Source organism: Rhopilema esculentum, chromosome 16, assembly GCF_057945365.1.
Source record: "Rhopilema esculentum isolate cy_ngs chromosome 16, ASM5794536v1, whole genome shotgun sequence".
Lineage (NCBI taxonomy): Eukaryota > Metazoa > Cnidaria > Scyphozoa > Rhizostomeae > Rhizostomatidae > Rhopilema > Rhopilema esculentum.
The window spans coordinates 14,261,764-14,280,268 of NC_142830.1; the positions used below are offsets into that span (position 1 = coordinate 14,261,764).

General features: G+C 36.5%; 2 protein-coding genes across 4 annotated transcripts; both read left to right on the forward strand.

Moving 5' to 3' along the window:
* Positions 1-437: 437 nt before the first annotated feature.
* LOC148958364 (uncharacterized) lies at positions 438-13,411 on the forward strand. Of its 3 annotated transcripts, none has more exons than XM_089113089.1 (8): positions 438-677; positions 996-1,079; positions 4,341-4,584; positions 5,179-5,332; positions 9,959-10,179; positions 10,729-10,836; positions 11,149-11,534; positions 12,499-13,409. In XM_089113089.1, exons 1-8 carry the CDS (start codon positions 624-626, stop codon positions 12,919-12,921), a joined length of 1,674 nt encoding a protein of 557 aa, XP_088969215.1. In that variant the 5' UTR covers positions 438-623; the 3' UTR covers positions 12,922-13,409. The 3 variants fall into 3 exon arrangements, with proteins under 3 accessions (XP_088969215.1, XP_088969217.1, XP_088969214.1); XM_089113088.1 differs by lacking the exons at positions 438-677; positions 996-1,079; positions 4,341-4,584; positions 5,179-5,332 and adding exons at positions 7,901-8,123; positions 8,204-8,287; positions 8,803-9,046; positions 9,432-9,585 and having other exon boundaries at positions 12,499-13,411; XM_089113091.1 differs by lacking the exons at positions 9,959-10,179; positions 10,729-10,836; positions 11,149-11,534; positions 12,499-13,409 and adding exons at positions 5,707-5,927; positions 6,393-6,500; positions 6,786-7,607.
* Positions 13,412-14,557: 1,146 nt separating this feature from the next.
* Positions 14,558-18,259, forward strand: LOC148958365 (uncharacterized). Its single transcript, XM_089113026.1, has 7 exons — positions 14,558-14,844; positions 15,215-15,307; positions 15,690-15,921; positions 16,510-16,663; positions 16,984-17,201; positions 17,425-17,532; positions 17,676-18,259. The coding sequence occupies exons 1-7, from the start codon at positions 14,770-14,772 to the stop codon at positions 18,098-18,100; spliced, it is 1,305 nt and encodes a 434-aa protein (XP_088969152.1). The 5' UTR covers positions 14,558-14,769; the 3' UTR covers positions 18,101-18,259.
* The last annotated feature ends 246 nt before the right edge of the window (positions 18,260-18,505 follow it).

Consider the following 18,505-nt stretch of genomic DNA (forward strand, 5'->3'; position numbering starts at 1 on the left):
CGAACAACCGTGAAGAGATTCAAAATTTTTTTTACAAAAAAGATATCTTATATCGAAAGGATTCAGGCATAATGGAACATCAAATAAATAGGATAAAATAATTTATTTTCGCAATGAGTCTTCTAGTTATCAATCACGATGATGTCAATAATTCTCAAGAGACATGTTACTGCCTCGACCATTCCCCACATTATTAGAAATAAAAACAGGTTTCTCGCGAAAACATTTTTACGATTCATCAATTTTCCCTTTGCCACCCGTTTTGAAATCTAAATTGGAGCCATTGAACTAGGTATTATTTGTCAAGACACCATTCCCTTAATCTGATATCCTATTCAAAATATGTATCAAGCAACTTGTTTGTACAAACTTGTTGAGATAAATAATTGAATTGAAAACGAAAAATCTTTCGCTAATACTTGCAGATTGCTAGTCACCTTTTGACAGCAGCTTGAATTTCATTGGAATTCATCTGACCATGGTAATGGTATTGTTGGTTTACTTTCATCAGGTATTAAAGGGAAATCATTCACCAGATGTTACTGGTGTTTCAGTTGACATAGCCAGGAGTTCGTTGCTCTGTGTTGCACTTTGCATGGCTTTGTGCCAACAGAGAAGAAAAAATGGCTTTGATTACGTTCATTCTGGCTTCTTTAGCTGTCGTTTTTGCTAAACTGGTAAGAGTTAGCTTTTAAATTTTTCTCAATTAATTACTTGTTACTTTCCAAATAGAATTTCTCATTTTTCTCCACACTTTTGCCAAGAGTTTTCAGCTGCTTTTTCCTAATTTACTCAAATTTGCGTACTTCGTGACAACAAATCAACAATTGAATTCTTTTTGTTTCTTTTATAATTTTTGGGATAATTATCAATGCTGTCCTTGCAATGTAAAATATCAAATTTCAAGTCGTAACTCGTCAAAGAGTAGCATAATCCATTCTATAGCTTTTCTCGATATAAGATCTTAAATTCAGACATTTTTATTTTGTTTTTAGCCACCAAATAAATCAAAACGAGCAACCACTACGCAGCATGTTACAGATACTTTCTCTAGATTTCAAAGTACCTCAAAAGGATGGGTATGCTTAAAGAATCTGTTTTAACTTTCTTAGAGAGTCTGCTTTGAAAATGGCTTTAAAAAAGCAAGCATTTTACATCATACTGAAAGCTTTTTCGAAAAAATCTTTGACGACAAGCTTTAAGGATGAAGTAAAACATTAGCTTTTTTCAAAGCAATTTTCAAATTTTGTACCGCCAAAAAAATTAATAGCTAGAAATTGTTAGCGTTCCTTGCCAGAAATGTTGCTTTGTACATTAAAGCAGAAAAGGTAAACATAGAACAGAAATCTAGGAAGGAACGGTAAAAGTATCTTATTTTAGGAAATGAACATTAAATGAACGAACGCGAAGGAAATGAAAAAAATAATGATCAATAAACATGTTATTAACAATAATAACATGAACCCATCAACATATTTTAACGCAATAAAATTGACATAAAAAACCAACCTAGCAAAACTAGAACAAAAAAGATTAAAGGAAGTGTGCCAGGATATTTAGCTACACACAGTCATCTTTTTTATAAGAAAGAGATCATAAGAAACGGTAGGCTCAATTTTTCGAAAGTAAAGAAACAACTTTACCCAAATTGAAAAAAGCTAAGAAACTTTTGTAATTTGCAATTTTAATTTTCCAAGTTGACACTCGAAACAGTCTTGACATTGAACATCACTGTATATTGCAACACTACACTTGGCATGCACATTCATTCTCAGCAAATTGCACACTCAAGAAGTTTCCATTTAAAAATTTGTTTTGACTTCAACTTGACATTGATGAAGTTCAATGAGCTTAACTGTTTACAGTTCTCAACCGAGTTAGTCATTCTAGGAAAACAAAATTCCTTGATCACTTTCTTAGTTTATCTCCGAATGTGAGTGAACTGTTTACTTTTCCTTGGAAGCACATTTAAAAAACTCATTACCTAAGAAATTTAAGAAACATGTAAGAAACTTTTGATAGCAAAATGGCCAGAAAATTTAGGAAACTGCCTACCAGCACCGGACCTTAGTTTCTTATAACAAAATATGTGTATTTGTTTGTTCTCATATAGGTTTTTATATTTCTTTTAATTTTCCAGGTAAAAAAATGCCAGCATAAACATAGGGCAAATGCTTCCTATCAGTTTTGTTAATTTTTCAGGCTTTATTTTCCTAGTATAATGTGGTACCTATTCTATGAAGGTACACTGGAATTTCGATATAACAAACTCTGAAGGAAACCAGAAAATAGTGTGTTAAACCGAGAAAACACGTTTTTAGGTCTTTTCGCAGTACACGCCTAAAAAAACTTTCGGTGGGCTTGTTTAGGCTATCTAAAACTTCCATGCACATTCTACGGGGGATCCCGGGGCACAAAGCAGTGGCGGTTTTAAGGGGGATCCAGGGGGCCATGGCCCCAGGCACCGCGCTTATGATAGCCAAAAGGGGCCCCACACCTAAGAAAAAAGATATTAATTATAAAAAACAAAGGGACCCGCAGTCCCTAAAACAACCACTGTCCAAAAACCAAGCTGAATTAAAATTTTACTAATGGCTAGTCATCGAAAATGAAAATCCTGTTCCTCTTCTAATTTGAGACCCAGACATTGACAAAGCTGGCATCACTTCACCGAGCACTTCACTTCTAGTTAGTTGGCGGCTCCATCTGGGTCTCTCGACAAAATTTTGTCGTTGCTCGTCGCTAATGTCTTATATGTAAGAAGGTATTCGTTAGCAGGCTCGTCGAGAATCAGCTCTGGCCTTGGGGCTATAAACAACACTGGTCCTTATGCAGGAGAAGTGGCGCAGGGGCAAAACTTTTCACGGGCCGGGAATTCACCCCAGCTACACCGCCCCCTCTCAACGGTACTGTTCGTTAGTGTCAGTATACTAATTCGCAGTAATTTCTGATGCGATCAAACTTTCATCTCGTGGTCCGAGTTTATTCACTAATCACTAGTGCTAGAAATGTATTATCAGCATGTAAATTTAAAAGTGTTGTCAATGGTTTGAAGTTTGGTTTGATTAGATTTTAACCATAAAAAGACGCCTAATGGCTTCACAAAAGTGGTTTGAATTTCGATCGTTTTGTTGTTGACAACGCGGTCGCCATTACTGAATTGTCAAGCCTGTGCTTTTGCTCACTAAGTGTAGAATCTGGTTCAACCTGGTCCTATTCTCAATAACTATTCTATTTCAACAAATTAAACAGCACAACTTTGATATCTCGATTTTATTATGTGTGGACTACTAGCACTTGCTGGTTAGAAACGCGCTCTGATGGGTTCTTTGGAATCTAAAAACGACATTGCTTATGAATATTTTTTGCTTCTTTGAGCGAATGGATGAAAAAATCTATTAATCTCCCAAGAGATAAATTAAAAACAACTGGGAAATTTCAAGGTTTGATCTTAATTGGGAGCAGCTGGATTTAAAGTGTTCGAGTATCCACGTGGTATTTACTGCACTTTCTGAAAAGCTCGTATGAGATATTTAATGTTTGTTAGCTGTTAGCCAATTCTTTTCCACTGATCTATAAAAAGACTGGATCGAGCTTCTTTTGTGGCACGAGTGTGGCCATCAAGGAAGGAGGCCCAGGACAGCCCAACTGTAGAGAGGGCCTTCGCGTTTACTACAAACAACGGTTTCTTCTGCTTTGCCCTTTTTCTATCTCGGCACTGAAATAAAAAGCATGGCGGCAGTCGCCTATCAATATTATTCAAGTACTTGTCTTGAGAAATGGAACCTCGCTCTGGGGCTTCACGACAGTAAGAAGCTCTATCCAGTCTCTTTTATAGATCAGTCATGGCTGCAGCAATCCTTGCCACAGTACCACCAGGCAGCACTTTGATACCGAATTACCGGAGAATTGTTAAAATTAGCAAGGGAAGGCTGGGAAAATGCCACTGTTCAATTAGCTGGGGTTTAATGTGTGGAGGGGTGGAAATTCTTTCATTATTGATTATCGGGGAACACGAGCTGAACATGCACAAAATATAATTGATCAATATAATTGATCAGTTAAAACACTCAGCTTGATAAGTTACATGTTTGAATAAGGCATTTGCAAAATTTGTTAAAAATTATCAACAAGAGGATGGCAATGCAGTTCCCAAAAATGCTCCTTTTTAAAGGTTACAGTGAATCCTCGTTTTCCAACGATGCGGTTAAAATGTCTCCTTCCTCTTCACGGAAACTGTCGCTTATTCATTTAATGATATCTACTCAATTCAGCTCATTACAATTAACTATTTCTCAATTTAACAAGTCTTAAAATATAATCCTTACACAAATTTTCAGGCAAGCTACTACGGAGAATACCCTGTTGGCACCGGTGCGTGTTCACTCGATCCACTGCCCCCTGTCTACAAACAGAAGGGTTGGATTAAAGTGGCAGCTGGGGCACCTACTTTCAAGAAGTCCCTTGGTTGTGGAATGTGTCTGAAAATCGAGGCCTCTGGGAAGCCTGTTGCCAAGGGAAACACGCCACTAGTGGGCACATACTTTGCTGTCGTAAACGATTTGTGTGGTGCGTGTGGCAAAGGTGAGCAATTGCAGGACTCCATCGTAGTGAACAGCCAAATGGGGTGTACCATTCTGAAATTGAAACTCAGAGAAATTCGAATGATTTTAAATGTAAAACATTCACGAAGTCATTGCGTAAAGAAAAAAAACGAGAAATTGTTCGAGCATTAAGATAAGAAGAGCAAGATAGCTTTTAGAAACTCCTGCATTGGAGAGAGAATTCATGTTTAAATCGTTTATGCAATCGTTTAAGGAGAGGGGGAGGGGGATTTTTCATGAGACGATTTTGAAACAAAGATTGATTTCAAAAATTCACATGATCATAAAAATAAGTTGGGGGCCCATTTTAATCGGGGGCCTTTTTATCGGAGGCCTATTTCGTTCAGCGGCCCTTAGTTATCCTGAGATATCCTGATATCTAAGATATCCTGAACTGTGTTACGCCATGACACATAAATGATCTCCAATCATGAAACAAAAGGGTCAATCATTACACGTCTGGTTTAGTGAATTTTTTGGAAGCTTCGTATTTATAAACTTAACCTTCACGTAGAAAGTAAAGTAGCTGATGATATGTCACATTCGAAGTAAATCTAATGGTGCTTTGTTGCAGGTGATCTGGACTTCTACATTCCGGGGGACGGTAAATGGGAAATCGAATTTAAAGCTATCGACTGTCCTGATGTGTCAGGATCACAGGGAAACATTCAATATCGTTTCACCGGTAGCAATCCGTGGTACCTCAAGCTCCAAATCACCAATGCCAAGTAAGTTCCAGAGACCAGAGGTGTAGAGAAATGTAAACTTTCATTTTGGTGGGGGGGGGGGATGGGGGTGCTTATTCTGTGGATTCAAGTTTGAGTAACTTGCTGGACCTATATGATACATTGGTTCCGCCACTTGTTGGAAAGTAGGGGAAAATTTGACAATCATAACAAGTAATTTTTAGAATAGCTCTACTGTTTTCCAAAAATTTCCAAAAGCTCTTTTCGTCGGAGGCCCTGTAATATTTTCGAAGACTAACCAAGAACTTTCTACTCAACCAGAATGCAAATGTTCATATTTATGTACAGTGCAAATGTTCATATTTATTCTATTCATCGTACTTACACTTCATTTAAAAATTTTTTTTTGATGCTAGGCAACCAACAGCATCAGTAGAGTTCTTCAAAGAAGGAAAATGGCATTGCGCTAAAAGATCAGCTGACAATCATTTTGTATGGAGTGGTGTGGGAAAGATAGATTTTCCGTTGAGAACACGACTTACAAGTATTTCGGGTGAAACTGTTGGAGGTGATATTCAAAAACTGATAAACGACAAAGATCAAAATTCTGGATTTCAGTACAAAAAGTTAAAAGAAGGTACAGAGGTGTCTTTTCTATTCACTCTTGTGTGATCATTCTTATATGTCATACCAGTTGCTGGTGTACTTGATCCTGATTTGTGCAAAATAAATGGATATTCGAAAATGAAGTTATTTATCTCCTGGAAGTTTATTTCGTATGGCAGTTTACTTTTCCTATAACTGGATAGACATTTATACTATTTCTTGAAATTACGGCTTTTGTTGCTCTTCATGTCCCTGTTTTGCCCAAACATTTTAATCTGATTAAATCTGCTAACTTCACATCAGATATTTTGCCAAAATTTTTATTTTGTTAAAAATAGGAAATTGACGTTATTCTGGCTTCTTAAAAATTTATACAGATCTTAAACTAATTTCGACTTATCCTGTAGAATTCGCACAGTTAATGTTCAGTATGCATAAGATATTTCGCATCTCTCTCATTTTATTTCATCTTACCATGCCATATTTTTTTTCATAGTGAATAGCGGTAGCTCACCGAATCTTCCTTGTCACGGTCAGGGAGGTCTGGTAAGGAAAGGAGATATTGGTGACATAACAAGCCAAGGACAGGATGAGACTGATAAAGGTGAATTCTGGTGTTTTTCGAAATGCATCAAAACTTCTTTTGAGCATTCGAAAAAGAGTTAATATTGCGAGAAATTAAAATAGAGTATCACACTGCTAAATAACTTCATGACAAACAGGAATATTTTTGTATCAGTTAGTAATGTAAATACTTTTCAAACGTTTTTTCAAATATCAGATGAACTTTCCCAATGTTGTTTAGCTGCATTCTTGTAATGAAACCTTTCAAACAGCCTAATTGTATTTCAAAAATTACGCTTAACAACTGAGATCAAAATATTTTTAGGCCCTTCAACTGAAGCACCCACAACTGAGTTTGAAATAACACCTGTACCAGAAACGAGTACTACGCCAGGCAAGGAGACTGGTGGGAAAGGAGAACCAGATGGCGGAACAAAGCCTGGCACATCAGAAGGGTCACAAAATATTGAAGACTTCTGCAAAACAAGATCATCAGGGTTTTACAGTGACCCAACTGACTGCCAGTATTTCATACAATGTGCAAATTCAAAGACATACAGAAAGAAGTGTCCGAATTATCTGCATTGGAACGACAGGATAAAAAACTGTGAATATCCAGCTAATGCAGGCTGCAAAGTTAATAGGACAGCGTCAGATTAGTTTTCAATTTGGCATAAATTAACAGTTAATTCTTAAATTGTTTAATTGGTCATAAATTGATCAATATTTTAGTTGAAATATAACCTGCCTTATTTATCATCGACAATCCTTCCATTTTTCCGTTACTTTGAGAGCATTATTTTCGAAACCATGTTAAATAATGTCTCCGCCAGCATTTGGAACAATATTTATGTTACCAAGTGGTTTCTTTCAGGGACGAAGTAGTTAACAAGTGACGAAGAAGTAGTTTCAAAACTGGTCTTGTATCCGTGTTTGAAAAAAGAGACATATTAATCATGGCGTCTTTTGAAGAAACTTGACAAGCTGTTTATCTAAGAAACAAAAAATATTTCTGATAATATGTCCAATGATGTGTTCGAAATTTTATCCGCTGAAAATGTTTCCACTTAATGTAATCGTTTTCGCATAAACTCATTTTACAATGAAACTTTTAATTTTATTTCACTGAAATAACCTGAATCGGATACAACAAATATATGAATAATTTCATTATTCGGTCAATTTCCTTTGATTCAGAAATAGGACATTTGTGCATTCATTAGTAACCAACAACACCTATGACTTATTTTATTTATTCTTTATAACTTAATTTTTGATCGTAATTGTGAAATAGGCGTTTCCAATTGTTGCCTGTAAAATCCGCCTCCCCCCTCCCCCGATAGTTGCCTGTAAAATCCGTCCCCCTCCCCCGATTGTTGCCTGTAAAATCCATCTCCCCCCCCTCCCCGATTGTTGCCTGTAAAATCCTCCTCATCTCGTGAGCTGTATTAGCAATTGCAAGGCAGTATTACCTAACAGAAAAGGTAAACATATTAACAAACAACGGGTGTTTACTTTTCGATTCTACACTTGCTTACCAACCAATGGTTTACTGAGGTTCTTGTTCAACATGGATACTGATTTGATCGTGGCAAAAATTAAAAACAAAATGAGCATTGTGGCATTAATCCTAGTTTCTCTAGCTATTGCTCTTGCTAAACCGGTAAGAAGAACTCGTCATTATTTCGCCTTTGTTTCACTACTATTCATTTGGCCTTATACTTTGTTGTGTTTCTGTCCTAGCCTCCAAACATGACAAAGCGCGCGACTTCTGAAGAGCACATAAAGGATACCTTTTCTCGATTTAAAAAGACCTCGAAAGGATGGGTATGTCACATTCATCATTTCTCTGAAACGCAATTCACTAATTTTTTTAAATACGCATTGAATAGATGTCTTTCTCAATTTATATGCGATAGTTCTTATCGCCAACGAATTGTTTTGAAAAAAGGCAGAGACTGTGAACGCGTCAACCTATAAACAGAATGACAAACGATCAAACCTCGTTTAGGCTGTCGGTTCAACAATAACCTCGGTCTCGATTGCAGTTGATTCTGCGTACAAAGTCATCTGCAAACATGAGTTGCCCACAATGAGGTGTATAGAATACACCTCATTGGTTGCCCATCACTGCAGACAAATGCCACAAAACTGTCTTCTCTTTTCCGCGAGTGGAAGGCAAAGGTCCCGAACCGGAGGATTGTAACAACTTGATGGGGTGTTGCAAACTTTGCTCTTGATTGAAATAAGTTTAGATTGAAAACTATTACCTCTGTCCATCAGCTATCCTTTCAATGAATAATTTGCATTTACTTAGGTCGTACAGAGAACTTGTATTTTAGGCGAGTTACTACGGAGAATACCCTGTTGGCACCGGTGCTTGTTCACTCGACCCACTGCCCCCTGTCTACAAACAGAAGGGTTGGATTAAAGTGGCAGCTGGGGCACCTACTTTCAAGAAGTCCCTTGGTTGTGGAATGTGTCTGAAAATCGAGGCCTCTGGGAAGCCTGTTGCCAAGGGAAACACACCTTTGGAGGGCACCTACTACGCAGTGGTGAATGACCTGTGTGGAGCATGCGGTGAAGGTCGGTAAAGCTTGAGTTCTGGTATTGCAGGTTTTTCCCAACCATCAACAGCTCTTTTGCTGTCTTTTCTCAGTGTCGAGCTGTTTTGGCTCATTTCGCATTTGTTGTTGGAAGCAAAAAACTAAGCTTGGATTTCTAACACTGAATCTTTTTGCCTGCTTATTCTGACGAGAGTATTTTCATGCAACGTCAGTTAAATTAGCGTGTAGTCAAGGGTGTGGCATCTAGAGAGGCCAGAAGGTAACCAACGCCCCTGTATTTTAGCAGTTAATTTAGCTATGGATAATTGCCATCATTTTCTGTAGTTTTACTCTATAACTAGCTGCTCAGCATTCCGAATTTATTAAATTGAAGACGTGATTGACTTGTTCCAATTTTGTTGCAGGAGATCTGGACTTCTACATTCCAGGGGACGGTAAATGGGAAATCGAATTTAAAGCTATCGACTGTCCTGATGTATCAGGATCACAGGGAAACATTCAATATCGTTTCACCGGTAGCAATCCGTGGTACCTCAAGCTTCAAATCACCAATGCCAAGTAAGTTCCAGAGACCAGAGGTGTAGAGAAATGTAAACTTTCATTTTGGTGGGGGGGGGGATGGGGGTGCTTATTCTGTGGATTCAAGTTTGAGTAACTTGCTGGAACTATATGATTGAGGGGTTCGAACACTTGTTGGAAAGTGGGGGAAAATTTGACAATCATAACAAGTAATTTTTAGAATAGCTCTACTGTTTTCCAAAAATTTCCAAAAGCTCTTTTCGTCGGAGGCCCTGTAATATTTTCGAAGACTAACCAAGAACTTTCTACTCAACCAGAATGCAAATGTTCATATTTATGTACAGTGCAAATGTTCATATTTATTCTATCCACCGTGCTTACACTTCACTTAAAATTTTTTTTTCGATGTTAGGCAACCAACAGCAGCAGTAGAGTTCTTCAAAGAAGGAAAATGGCATTGCGCTAAAAGATCAGCTGACAATCATTTTGTATGGAGTGGTGTGGGAAAGATAGATTTTCCGTTGAGAACACGACTTACAAGTATTTCGGGTGAAACTGTTGGAGGTGATATTCAAAAACTGATAAACGACAAAGATCAAAATTCTGGATTTCAGTACAAAAAGTTGAAAGAAGGTACAGAGGCTTGATTATGCTTGAAGAGTTTTTCTAAAAATCATTGAGTATTTCCTTTCGTAGCTCACTTTCTGTAAATCCATGCCCCCCCCCCCTTCATTGGAGGCCCTGTAATACTGCACTTTGATGTTGATCCTATCATCAACGGAACAGAACGAAATTTTTATACTGCTGAGAAACGTAGCTCTAAAGAGGTTGGACATAGGACTGAGTTAATATTGTAGGTGCTAGAGAGGAGTCTCAGTTACATATCATAATCTGAACTGAAGGACACAAACACATCGCAGAACAGTTATTTCTGTCTGCATCCTGCCGATGGAATTGCTTTAAAAGTGAAATGTATTATAACTATAACCATTAGCTTTTGTCCTAAGGTTATCTGGTGATGACAAAATTCTATCCACATCTAAAGCATGTAAGTGATAAAAACTTAACACTATCATAAAATCATAGAATAAAATGTCTTTATCTTCAAACTGTCTCATGCAGCCTTCCTTGACAGTTAATGCTTGCTCATCTTAAAGTTTTATGCTATGGTTGCTTTCAAAGTGAACGAAGGTGGTGCACCAAAGCTTCCTTGCCATGGTCAAGGGGGACTGGTGAGAGATGGGAGCCGTGATGACGTAACAAACCAAGGGCAATCAGAATCTGATAAAGGTAACATGTTCTGAACAATTGAAATTTCTTTCTCAGTTATCTCAGAAGTGTAAGGAAATATTCCATTTCCATGTTTCCTGTACTTTCCATATTTCTACAGACTTTTTTAGTCGTTTTAAAGTAAATTACATTAAGTGTCCCTTCGAACACAAATGTTCAAATTCTCTGGCTTTACGATAGCCGTAACAAAAAAGCTATTACTTGAAATCGAAAAGGAACGCTCTCGGTGTCTAAAAAATTGTTTGCAATGGCTTTATCGTTATTTTGGTTTTTCTATTATTCTGAAGCTCCGAACCGCCTTTCTGGTTTTAGGTCCTTCAACAAAAGCACCACCAGAAGAAGTCAAGACAACATCGAAGCCTGTAACGACTACAAGCTCAAGCAAGGAGACTGGCGGGACAGCAGAGACAGGGGGGCAAGACGGTGGAACAAAGCCTGGCACATCTGAAGGGTCGCAAAACATCGAAGACGTCTGCAAAACAAGGTCATCAGGGTTTTACAGTGACCCAACTGACTGCCAGTATTTCATACAATGTGCAAATTCAAAGACATACAGAAAGAAGTGTCCGAATGATCTGCATTGGAACGACAAGATAAAAAACTGTGATTATCCATCTAAAGCTGGGTGTAATCAGAAAAATGAGCAAAGGTCTACGGAAAATTCTACGCTCGCGTCAACCCCAGCAAACAGTGAAGGGGTAAGAATAAAACTCTATTATATTTTAAGGAATCAAATATTACGATTGTCAGTGTCAAGTGTAAATATTAGAAAAAAATTTACAATTAATCAACAATCCAATTGTAACAGCATGTGTAGCTGTAAAGAAGTATTCAAAAACAGGTTAGTTCGCAAAGTTAATTCTATAGATGTTTTGTCCAGTTTTAATGCTCTTCTAATCAAAATATAAAGTAAACCATGTTTTCGGTCACTGGCTTTTTGAGCCAAGGATTTTATGACATCCCGTGTGTTGTATGACAAATCATACTTAGGTAACTCGGTACCTTTAATGTGTTTAAAAACCATAATTAAAAACACATACACGATCAAAAATGTTTTTCTTATAAATTTCAATATGGTTTATAAACAATACCTAACTATAACAAGTAAACCCTTTTGATTATTAATGAAACAATGCTTTTGTGAAAGCAATGAGGACAGAGGGACAATTTGCACATAATTATTACTAAGGATCAGTTGCACTTTTCGATTGCAGCCTAACCATCATTTGGAAGCATTTTTCTGGTGCGTCTTCTTCTGTAATGTGTACTGACCAAGACTAAAGGCTTTGAGCAGATAAACAGAAAAAATGGAATAAAAATGGCACTGAACTAACTCTTCAGGCACCGCGGAGCAGGGGGAGCGTGGGGGCTTTAGCCCCCCACTTTTTGCAAATAAATGCCAAATAATAAGTAATTAACTACTAGTAAAGCCCCTTTTTAAACGGTTTTAGTCCCCCCACTTTTGTTAGACCCCCCACTTTCTCAACGCTCCGCGGTGCCTGCTCTTACCTCTTTCCTTTTCCTTAGCTAAAGGGAAACCATAACAACGAGAGTGGGGTTTGTTTCAGATTTTTTGACTTTCAACATTAGGTTTCTTAAAAAATGAATTCGGCAGGTCTTGAAAATCTACATTCAACTGATGAATTTGGCTTTTAATCACAGCTAATTGCAATTGAGAATGTAGAAGAGAAAGAGGAAACATTGAGATCCACAGGTCGCTGCCCAGAGATCTTCAAAGATACACAGAGACACTTCCATCCTGGTGATTGCAGCAAGTTCATTTTGTGTACAGGATCCAATGCAAAGACATACAGATGCCCGGACGGATACCTTTTTGACAAATACCTGACCAAGTGTCGCAAGGCCAGCTATGTCAATTGCAATGATTCCGAGAAGCCAAACAGTACTGCAGTTGACAACGACTTTTGTCTTGGTAAAGTGGATGGGTTTTATAAAATGGCAGGAAACTGCAGAGACTTTTACAAATGTACCAGGGGGATCACTGTACGAAAGAGTTGCTCTGAAGGGCTTTTGTTCAATCCGGCGCAAGAAGAATGTGACTGGCCGACAAATGTAAAATGCTGAATAATCGAACATTGACATATTGTATCTTAATAATTTCATTCAGGTTTAAAGTGCTGATATACCCATTTATACCCATTTTATGTGGTAAGAATATAACATCGCCGGTGCTAATATAGATGATAAAACTTTTAGCTTTTTAATATTTTTTATAAAACTTTCGAACTTAATGCAATTTTCTAAGTAGCATCTCAAGTATCACAATTGGTGCTCTGTCTCTTTGAGTTTTTATTTTGAAACTCTTCTAGAGATTTTGAATTCGTAATAATCTTGAGATTCGAAGCATAATTTATCTGCCTTCATTGTTACAGCGAAGTAAAATACAGGAAATTGGCCAATGCATTGATCATGTGTATTATTTATAAAATTATATTGAACAAATTTAACGTTTGGTCTGTTATAAAAGTTTTTTGCACTGCTTGAGTCATATCTGAGGGAATTCTTGCGATGTTTGGTCGCCCAGCACAAAGAATCAAAGCAAAAGATAGAAATGGTTCAAATATATGTAGGTCGCTTTGCAAAGAATTTCTAGTCTTTATTGGCAAAGTCCAAAGGATTTAAACTGTTAAACATTGTAATTCTGAAGGACACGTCCATAAAATGTTGACCAGTGCAGTTGCTTCCTTTTAAAGACACTTAATTCTGTTTTCAAAATACCCATTTTTAGGAAATCACATTGAAATTTGCACGTGTCGACAAATATTTTATCAACTAACAAAGCTAAGCGAAACACGTCAGATATATTCTTGAGCTTATGCAAAACACTACCGTCAGTAAATTTAACATTGGTTCTAGTTTGCGTAGACTTCAGTGTCAACCTTTGAGTCTGCTCTAAACTCTATAAAATATACAAAATTAACAGGTATCTATCTAAAAATCAAGCTCTTTCACTCTCACTGTCTCAGTCAACTTTCATCTTTAGTCGAGGTTCTAAAAGGCTAAAAACATTTTTTGGATTACGTCAGACTGTGATTCTTCTTTTAAAATAAAATTTAAGCTTTTTGTCGATTTTGTTCATAATTCTAGCATTTAAATATTACTCCACAATGGGGAGAGTATTCGGTTTTTGGCATAAAATGTATATAATATAAATCTATGATATATATAAAGATAAGACTCAATAAATCTACGATATGATACCCTTTCCTAATGATTCCTACCTAGACTTTATTTATCAAATCGGAAACGTAACCTGTTAATGGCCTTTTGCGAACTGCCTTAAATTATTGTTTATGATTTTGTAACCAAAACCAGTAGGCCTAGGCATAAACCTACCTAGCTGATGTAATGTTTTACGAAAAATCGCATGTTATGCTTGCTCTTTTACTGCAATTTGCGGACGCAATAGCTTGATTAAAATCGTTTTTTTAAAATCAAATAAAAATTTAAGTTGCCCAGAAGCAGCCGCTAATGATAAGAACCATTTTGCGAAATTTTGAACAAAAGAAAAAGATCTTAAAATGAAAAATGATAATATTCTTTGTATTTTTCTATTTCCGTGTTTACAGTGACTTTTGACTTTCTTTTTCTTTGAAACTCTGTATTGGCCATAAGATTGTGCTTTTAATTGGTAACTTTGTAGTTCAGTTTAATTCAAACTAGTTTTAAATCGGATCTAAGCATGTTTAATCATGTTTATCTATGTTTAATGAACAAGTTTCAAACAAATCGAAAGTAGAAAATTTTTGCCTAACAGAATTGAGCAATTATAGATTACTTTGTTGAAATAAAGATATACTTTCTAAATTCACATGAATGTTTAGATTATTACGTGTGTTAATTAGCTATGTAGAAATATACTTATAGAAAGAAGAAAGTTATGGTAGCAGAAATAGACTGTTTTCACAAGGCATGGATTTGGGAATGCTAAAAAGAATTTTGATTCTGCTCATGGTGAATTTAGGAGTAGTGGTATACGAAACAAAGGTATGCTAATGTTGTTTTCTTTTGAAACAATGGTTTTAAAAATGTCATCATTCTGATACACCTACATATGAATAAACAATTGATTAGATCTCATAAACTCTTTTATTGCTTTGTTTAATATTTCCAATGAATTTTGGAATAATGCGATAATATCTAATTTAACAACACCATGAAATCTTGAATCAGCAAGTATAAAGTGTGGATCTGCTCCTTTTTCAAATAAGTTTAACTTTCAAAACAATGTTATTTTTCATTCAATTCTAAACCAGATTCAACAGCTAAAATTGTTTATTTCGACCTGACATTCGTAGCTCTAGCAGAGGAAAGAAGTGACATGAACTGTGACAAAAGATGTCCTTATCTTTCGCAGGCACGACCTTTTGCGGTTAAAAGAACAACACGAAATGACAACGAAGATGTCGAGCTTTTGTTCAACCATTTCTCAAAATCTTCTCTAGCTAAGGTGAAGTAATTAAAATTACCTTTATTACCAGAGTTGCTGCTGGCAACAAATTTGTTGCATACAAGCTTGCAAGAAACACTGATGCAATTTAATAACACTTTCATAGGAAAAAACTAAAACGACTAAAACACAGTTTCTAGGTTTATCCTTTCTTGCTATTGGACAAGATACAACGCAGTTGCATCAATAGTTTTCTGCTGGAGTTTTCAACCATGTCAATCTAACAGTGAGGATTTTCATGTAGCTTTGCTTCTGCTGATGCACTAAGTCAAGTTGTTAGAATTTCAGAAATTCTTTAATATCCAAAGTTAATATTTCTCTGCAAGGATATCTGTTTATATATACATATCCTTGTCTATAATTATTTTTGTATATATTGTAGATATCATATTATGGAGCGTATCCAGTTGGAACAAGTGCTTGTTCCCTGGACCCAATACCTCCTCTGATTGACACGAAGAAATGGATTCTGGCTGCTGTCTCCAAATTTGATTTCCTGGACTCGCTCACATGTGGAACATGTTTGAGAGTATCTATGATAGACCTGACCGCTAGGGAGGATCCAGAGGACATCTATGCCGCTGTTATTGATAAATGCAATGACTGTCAAAAAGGTATTGAGGCAAGGGGGTATTATTCAAAATCGGGAGCTTGAAAAGATTTGGCCTATTGTTAAAAAGACATTTTAGCGAAACTTAAAGATCCCTTTGAAACTTATATCTACCTTATTGTTTTGCATATTTATTTCTGCTCTACAAAATTCTACAAAAATGTATTCAGAGGCGTACCGTATAAATTAATAGGTAACCCTCTGCCGGTTGTCTTTGCTTACAGATACACTCATTGATATTCCCCATCAACGCAGAAATTCAGAACGAGGCTTCACTTGCTTTTTTATTGCTGAAGCATAAATGACATACATGAAAACTTTAGATAATGAGTTTAATAACGTAAGATATCCAATGCAATTATAGTATTACTTGACGAATTTCTTCAAAGACGAATCCCTTTGAATGGTCTGTGAACCGTCTTATTTAACCCGATGTAATATCCTTCTTAAAATGTTTGAGCAATTTGATAGAAAGGCGTATTGCGGTGTTTCATATTTGCTACATTTATACCAATCGTTAGCATGGAGCTGTTTGTTTGTAACGCTACTTCAAAGCTTCAAGCGCAGAATGACTCAACTTATATTCTTATAGGTGAGATTAACTTGTACATGGATGGTAAAGGAACAATTAAGGCAAATGTAGAAGCTATTGACTGTATGGACCAGTCACACCCTGACGAGAAACTGAGATTGGTTATTCAAAGCGCTGAGAAAAACTCGTCTAAAATCCAAATCAGGAATTCACTGTAAGAGCACTTCCACTGATAAAGAATTGAATTTTTTTTTCAATAGTAGCGATTTGCCAACTTCACAATGTAGAAGTTTTTCTAACTGGCGAAACAACATTCTCAGTTCAAAACACAATGACATTTGTTAGAAAATCATACATAAATTATATACAAACATTTTTTGTCGCATGTTAGCAGGATATTTTTTTCTTTTCAGAAGAGCTAAAGCCTCAAAGGCCGTAGCCCTATGCCCTCAACCTGTAGTTCATGCCATGCATACTCCCAAACTTATACCTTAAAGGAAATGAATACCTTAATTACACAAGTTAATTTTTTAGGCTGCCAGTGGTTTTACTGGAATGTTTTCGTGATGGGCGATGGGTTTGCCTGCGGAGAGAAACAGACAACTACTTTGTTCTAGAAGATCTTCAATCCCTTGTTCCATTGCAATTTCGTGCAACGAGCATAGCTGGAGAAAAGATTGGTTTCTCGCTAGATCAATTTGAATTGGGTGTGGAAATCCCACTAAAACATCAATTCACGCCTTTTCATTCAGGTAAATGTTACGTTATCATAAAAACCTTTTGCTGTCTGTCATTTCAAAGAATATTTAATAATGGCAATTGAAGATTTTGTTCCAAATTAGCCTTACTGACAATAGGCCACATTATTTAATCGATAGCAATTTAATCAAGAAAAAAGGTTCAAACAGCAACTATTATAAAGAGGGCCCTGCTTGGGTCTATACTATCATTCAAAATGTTATCTTGGAATTTTAGGGAGTCGTGTTAATAAAAGTCCTATAGTTGCCTGCAACAATGAAGTGAAAGTGATGAACTCATCAAAAAGCGGCACTTTAGTGCAAAGAGGCAACCCTGTGGAGCAAGGTACGTAAACTCCTACGCACGTATACACGTTATCAAAAACTGAAAGAAAAGAGCGTAGAGTACATTCAAGACCCAAAGTGTTGCTATCTCTTTTGTAGCTGACAGAAAATCCCGTCTTTACGATTGTTTATCTTTGGTTTCAGATGCGAAGTCTTCCAGCAAAGATCAAGGTAAATTCAAAGATGACTTGTCAAAAGGAGGAAAACAAGTCAAAAGTAATTTAACTGAAGTTGGTCTTTCGATGCAACAGCCTTTAAACAAATCTTTTTGCAAGCAACGTCAAGACGGTTCGTATCCACACGAGGTTAACTGTGAAAGGTTTGTTTTGTGTGTCCAAGGAAAGTCTCTCGACAAGATATGTCCGAATAGCCTTCGATATAACTCGAAAGTGGGTGTTTGTGACTGGCCTAAAAATGTTATTTGCAGCAGTAACAGTACTAGAGAAAGATCAGATTCAGGAGAAGACCACATGGCACCGGTTGATAACGACGATGATGTTTACACCAAGAAATTTATTGGAAAAGAGAGAAAAAAGTCTCCCATAAGCCCTTTGAGAAATAGAAATTGATAATCATCAAAAGGATTTGTCAGTAACATGGCGACATTTGTGAGGAAATGTAAAGTGCTGTTTATGTCTTTGTTTTTTCAGAAGTGTAAAATAACGCTCCTACTTTTATTTGGAGTTTTGTGATTATATTAGATACATCTTTTGCCTACAACTTGTTTTGTCTGCTTATCAGCTTTACTCTTTCTTAAACGTCAAATTAAAGTACTAGAATAGTCTGCAATTTTAGATCCCATAATAATATGGAGAACACCAAGACTATTTCAAGATTCGTATGAACAATGCAAAATAAATAATAATACATAAAAAGATAAATTGGAGCAAATTATCACAAACAAGCAGTTTTTTAGCTGGGCAACGCTCAAAAACTGGATTAAAGAAGGTTCCTTTAGAAACAGAAAGAACTGT

Coding starts and splice junctions, on each gene's coding strand:
- LOC148958364 (XM_089113088.1), top strand. CDS start 8,031: ATGGATACTGATTTGATCGTGGCAAAAATTAAAAACAAAATGAGCATT. Junction 8,288..8,802: donor AAAAGACCTCGAAAGGATGG/GTATGTCACATT, acceptor CTTGTATTTTAG/GCGAGTTACTACGGAGAATA. Junction 10,180..10,728: donor GTACAAAAAGTTGAAAGAAG/GTACAGAGGCTT, acceptor TTGCTTTCAAAG/TGAACGAAGGTGGTGCACCA.
- LOC148958365 (XM_089113026.1), top strand. CDS start 14,770: ATGGATTTGGGAATGCTAAAAAGAATTTTGATTCTGCTCATGGTGAAT. Junction 16,664..16,983: donor ATCCAAATCAGGAATTCACT/GTAAGAGCACTT, acceptor TTAATTTTTTAG/GCTGCCAGTGGTTTTACTGG. Junction 17,533..17,675: donor AGGCAACCCTGTGGAGCAAG/GTACGTAAACTC, acceptor CTTTGGTTTCAG/ATGCGAAGTCTTCCAGCAAA.